Source organism: Perognathus longimembris, chromosome 13 (assembly GCF_023159225.1).
Source record: "Perognathus longimembris pacificus isolate PPM17 chromosome 13, ASM2315922v1, whole genome shotgun sequence".
In the NCBI taxonomy this organism is placed as follows: Eukaryota; Metazoa; Chordata; class Mammalia; order Rodentia; family Heteromyidae; genus Perognathus; species Perognathus longimembris.
In genome coordinates this window covers 25,410,056-25,415,891 of record NC_063173.1, presented here as the reverse complement: position 1 = coordinate 25,415,891, position 5,836 = coordinate 25,410,056, and the positions used below count along the sequence as shown (strand labels likewise).

Sequence of the window (5,836 nt, the reverse complement as noted above, 5' to 3'; positions counted from 1 at the left end):
TTTTTTTTTTTTGTAAAATATCTTCAGCTTCCAGTCTATCTCCTTTGTCTATGTCTATGGTTCATTAGGCTAACCTTATAATGGTTTGCTAGGGATCTTGCATATTTCCTTTCTGCTTGATTTTTTTAGCCTCTGTAAAACTGAATATTCTAATATCTACAACATGTTTTTTTTGTCCAGATTCTCCGTCTTTAACTATGTCTAATCAGTTAGCAAAGCCTTTCAGGTTGGTTTTTATTTGAGTTATTGAGCTTTCCATGTGCAGAATTTCAATTTGATTTTGCTAGAATTTTTTCCTTTTTATTATTTATTTTTTCCCTTTATTGTCGAAGTGAAGTACAGAGGGGTTACAGTTTCATATGTAAGACAGTAAGCACATTTCTTGTTCTTGATTTTTCTAGAATTTTATCTTCATTAAATTCTTTCCATTCCTATCTTTACTATCCTTCTTCACCTCCACTTTGAGCTTCTAGCTTCCTGAAGTACCCAAGGCATCCCTCAATATTTCAGAAAGGCAGAAGATTTAAGGAAGCCCTGAATTCTGCACTGAAAAGGACAAACTGACTTTACAAGTGTTGACATGGGTGGGGAAGGCTCAGTTGCTTCATTTATGATTTATTTATTAATTATTTAGTTAGCTTATTGTATGTATTTGACTTATACTCTTGAATGAATGAGGTAAATCTATTACCAGAATCAAAGACCAACTTGTAAACATGTCAGTGACAAATATCTCCAGCATCTTTATATAAACAAATAGGAAATGTTATTGTCAGAGGAAATATGCTTTCAAGGACATGATATTCCAAAAAGCTTGATGAGCTACTGAAATATGGACTTATGTTCTCAGGAATAACTTTAGTACATGCAACAATGCTTTAAACAAGGTACACATTGTGATTCACACTTGAGTATAAAGATAAAATAAAAATGTGATAAACTACTGTGTATGAGAGGATGATAAACAGGGTTTTGTGCTTTATAGGAGAATCTCTGCTGATGCAAAACTAAAGTGAATATGTGCTCAGCAATTATTATTAAGCAAATATTATATAGTGCATTGTTCATACAGAGTGATACAGACATTGTGCTTTCATAGTAATGCTAAATCTTGTGCAAAGATGAACAAACAAAGATAAGTGCATTTATTTGAATATAGTAAAGAATTACGGAGGAACTTCTGAGACATGGACAGAGACCAGGGCAACGGTGTTTTTAAGGCTCCACTCTGCTTGCTGACATCTCCAGGGTCCCCTGAGAAAGGCTGCCTCCACATTCATTGTCTTCAGGAGTGTCCTGCAGAGCCTTCTGCAGAACCCGCTGAAGGTTTTGCCTCTGCCACTGCCTGAAGGAGCCAACAAAGAAGTAAATGATGGGGTTGGCACAGCTGTTAACAGCGGCTAGTAAATCTAAAAGCTCATAAAGATAACAGTAGAAGTGGTAGATATCAATAGAAAACATAACTTTTAGTGAGGAAAAAATTAGAAAGCACAGTCCACAGAAGATGTAGACCAGCACTGAGAGCAGGATGGTCACATACAACCTGGTCAGTGACATCCGTCGAGAACCACAGAACATTCTTACAGTTATAGCCAAGCTGGACCCTGAGACAATCACAAAGAGAAGCAGCAAGTATCCATCAGCAGAAAGTATATTTAACGCACACTGATGCCCATAATAATAAACGGCAGAAGTATCTGGACAGTAATGAGTTAGCAAAGAAGAAAATGGCACTGGTAGGACCCACAGCAGCACACACATGAAAGATGATGCATGTCTTGGGCGGCGGCACCGGTACCAGATGGGACACAGGACAGACAGGCAGCGCTCCAGGCTAATAACACTGAGAAAGCCCAGGCCTGCTATACACAAATAGAAAAACAGGAAGTGAAAGGCATGAAAGAAATAGTCTCCCATGCTATGAAGGAAATAACTGGTGAATTCATGCAGGTAATATATAAATTGAAAGCATAGGTAGAGGAAGTCAGCCACAGCCAAATTTAGAATGTAAACTGAGATGGCATTTCTTGGAATCCGGAAGCCCAGGAGCCAGATCACAGCTGCATTTCCTGCCAGTCCAATCACAGCAATGATGGCACCAAAGCATTGGAGAATTGTCTTCTCCATGACGCAATTCCCTTGAGAGATGTGCTTATAGTTAGATGTCATGGTTCTTGTCATGTCTGTCTTCAAGTATAGTGTGGTTGCTTCCACATTCATAATCACTCCATTGGTGTTCCTGAAAGCAAAAAGTCAGCTTCAGAAATTCATATGTAATTTCTATACCTTAGCTTTATCCTGAAGTGTGGTAACTATTATTTTCATTGTAAAGAAGGAGAAAATAGACCATCTCAGTGGTTAAGTAATATGTCGAGTGTTGAGGATTTCTGGAGAACAGAAGCAAATCCAGTACTTGCGATCAATAGAGCTTGAGGTCTCTGCTGTTTAAATCATACTCTTTTAACTATCAAAGAAATAGACTATAATCCAAACACCCCACTCCAAGGGCTAGTGCCATAGATCCAATACTACTCCAGGCAAATAATTTTCTTTCCTATGTAGGAATTTAGAGAGACACAAATATCACCATGCCAAGTTTGTATGAGATCTTTATACTCACAATGTATTCACTGAGTACATGCATGATACATTGCTTTTCCATGTCACATTACATGAACTAAATAAAAAATAAATTGAGAATATTGTAGAAACCACTAGAAGAGACCCATATACTGTGATGGAAAAATAGTCATACATACTAATCATATTTCACAAATTGAGGGTATATTTAGAAGTATTTTTGAGTGTCCATCATGTGACATTGATCACTGACATATGTTTTAGATATCCTATATAGTTTTGTTACGTGTCTAGAATTGTATGAAGTCTGGGTGTAAGTACCAGAGGGGCAGGAATTGGAGTACTCTGAGGTGTATTACGAACCTACTCACACCTTCTCCCAGGTCTTTAATGGAGTGTTCTCTGAAATGAGAGGAATCAGTGAAGGGAAGTAGGACAAGTGCAGGTTGTGAAATGTCAATGCTTATGCAGATGTCACCTTGGGAAAAAGGATCAATTGACACTGGCTTGGAAAATTCCAGTAGATTGATAGGCATTGAATCTTACTAGGCATTGACTATTTCATTCTATTCAAGAGTCTGAGTGTTAATTTTTTTTTCACATTACCATAGATAGAACTGGAATAGAAGTAGTCTGAGTCAGGAATCCTGTTCATCTCAAAGCAGGCATGTGAAACCAGCAGAACACCCTCAGGACTCCCATTTTAGCAGTTTTTGAACATTACTGCCAATGATTCCTAGTGGACTGCAGGTGGATAATGAAAAAGCACAGTAGAAATTCCCAAGTTGTAGCCAATGTGCTATTCAAAATTGTGACATAAAATTAGGAATAGTTATCTGAATCCAGGGGCCCTTTCCTGCCCTAAAAATGTATCCAAAGCCAGAGACTTTCATGAGGACCTAGAAGTAGGGGTGGGATGTGTTGACAATGAACTCTGGTAGGTAGATGAGTGTTGTTTTTATTAATAGTTTTCAGTTATTTTTACTGGAAAAAGAGAAGTTTTACTGATCCTACACAAGGCAATTCACTATTGGAATCTCTGTTAAATATTTAATGTATATATCTTTCTCATCCAATGTCTAGTTCTATAAGGCATTAACTGCCACTCCTCCCCCTGGAGCATTTTCCCCACAGACCATGCATTTTCATATTTGACTCGACATTGGGAGAAACTCCATCTAAAGCACAGAAAACAATTTTTCTGGGATCACATCATCAAGAACAGGCCTCATATCATCCCCTGTTTACTGTCGCCCTGTGTGAGGATTTCTTTCAGTTCTCTGCCCCTGACTCACTGCATGTAGGATCCCAATGTGGAAACACGGGAGTTGTTAACTTATAGCAAAAATGGCAACTGATTTTAGGAATCCAAACACTCTTCATATATCTTTTTCCTGTATGTACATTTTGTGCCGAGAAGTTGGCTGAATGGACCTTTTTCATCCATTGTGTAGGGCTGATGCTTAAAGGGACTGCAGTGAAATCTGGCAGCCAAGAGAAGCTTATGAAGATACTGGAAAGCTTCTCACCCTCTCTTCCTCATTGCTGTATAAATTCATCCACATTTTGATGTTTCTGAGGAACCATTCTGACAACAGCCATTCATGTTAGAAACACTGAATGTCAGCATTAAAGACACCCTAGATATTCATTAATCTAGGGATTTAGAATTTCCAATGATGAGGCTCAAAGGCATGAAGTATATCAACAAATTAGCATAGCTTCCCCAATATCACTTATTGACCAGATTATCCTTTCCCTCTTCTGTAAGCTTGGCAACCTTGTTGAGGATCAGTTGCATATATATTTTCCGAGAAGAGTACTTCTCAGAAAATTAGGCACATTTTTCGAGATGAGGCAAGGTGTTAGTATAAAACTTTCTCTTTTGATTTGCCCCATTTGTAAGGAAATGGAAGGACTTGGAAAAAGTTATATTAAGTGAAGCAAGCCTGGCCCAAAGAAACATGGACTCTATGGTCTCCCGTATAGGGAATAGTTAGCACAGGTTTAGGAAAGTCACAGCACAGGATCACAAGAGTCCAATAGGTATACCCTTATGAACACATAAGATGATGCTTATTGAAATGAACACCATGTTATGGAAATGATTGTCATATCACTGTTGTAACTACTTTCAATGTGCCATATGTAACTAGCCTCTATTATTGATGATCTTCTTGTATCACCTTCCTGTGGTTGTACCTACACTATCGCTGTTTCTTATCTGAGAGAGTCACTGACCCAGAAAATTCTCCTATATGGGTTTGAGGCTCTCAGAGGTATGGATTTGCCCCATAGCCAGGTCTCCTGGTCTGCCTCAGCAGATTCCTGGCTGATCTTTTGGTGGAGGATTGAGCTTCCTCTCCCTTCCAGGGAAGATGTGGCTGGAGCTGCTAAGTATTCCTTAATTTTGGTCTGTTGACTTTCTGTTTCAATAAACTTTTCACTTTCCTACTCTTTTTCCACTCTCAGTCCTCTTCCTCACTTTGGGTCTTCCAAATATAGTCTTTCTTTATGATTCTTCAGAACTTCTGAAGTGCCCATGCATTATTTTGTATGTAACTCAGTGCAGAATAAGAAGTAGGGGGGGAGTAGCCATGCTACTTCTTTCTTCTTCCTCTTTCCTTTCTACTCTCTGCTAGATACAGCTGTCCTCATTCAGCGTAGTTCTTACTTCTTTCACCTAGTCATCTGTTCATCACAGATACACCTAGAAGTGTGCTTTACTAATTTCCCAGGCTTCTCTCAATTCAGTCAAGTCAACAATCAAGATTACCCACCCAAAGCCCAAACTTTGTCACTGAACATATCTCATTAAATCACAGTCTACAAATAAAATACAACAAGCAGCCCATAATTACATCTAACTAGGTATAACTCTACTGCATGGTGCTGAAATGTACTAGTTCCTTCCCTTAAGTCTAAATAGTTTTAGTATTGTTCAAAAGTTCTGAGACTTTATGGAGAAATGGCAATTTCCTAGCTGTAAGTTTCTCTCTCTCTAAAGAACAACTTGAATACCTCAGCATATACTTGTATATAATTCTCCTGGCATCTTTATTGTATGGAGACTTACATTATTTAGAATATATGGTCAGGTGTTGTAGAGGAAGCACACTTGGTAGTTATGTTTTAGTTTTTTTTTGTCAAATCTCCATATTGATTTACATTGTGGCTGCATTGACTTACATTCCTATTGACAGTGTATTATGATAGCTTTCCCCACAACATTGCCAGCATTTGTGGTTGATTGCTT

The 5,836-nt window shown here is 38.3% G+C and overlaps 1 protein-coding gene across 1 annotated transcript; it reads right to left on the bottom strand.

Annotated features, from left to right (window-relative positions):
- Positions 1-1,215: 1,215 nt before the first annotated feature.
- Positions 1,216-2,127, bottom strand: LOC125362451 (mas-related G-protein coupled receptor member A-like). Its single transcript, XM_048361296.1, has one exon. The coding sequence runs from the start codon at positions 2,125-2,127 to the stop codon at positions 1,216-1,218; it is 912 nt and encodes a 303-aa protein (XP_048217253.1).
- Positions 2,128-5,836: the final 3,709 nt, after the last annotated feature.

Excerpts from the sequence above, each read along its gene's own strand:
- LOC125362451 (XM_048361296.1), bottom strand. The coding sequence starts at position 2,127 with ATGGAGAAGACAATTCTCCAATGCTTTGGTGCCATCATTGCTGTGATT.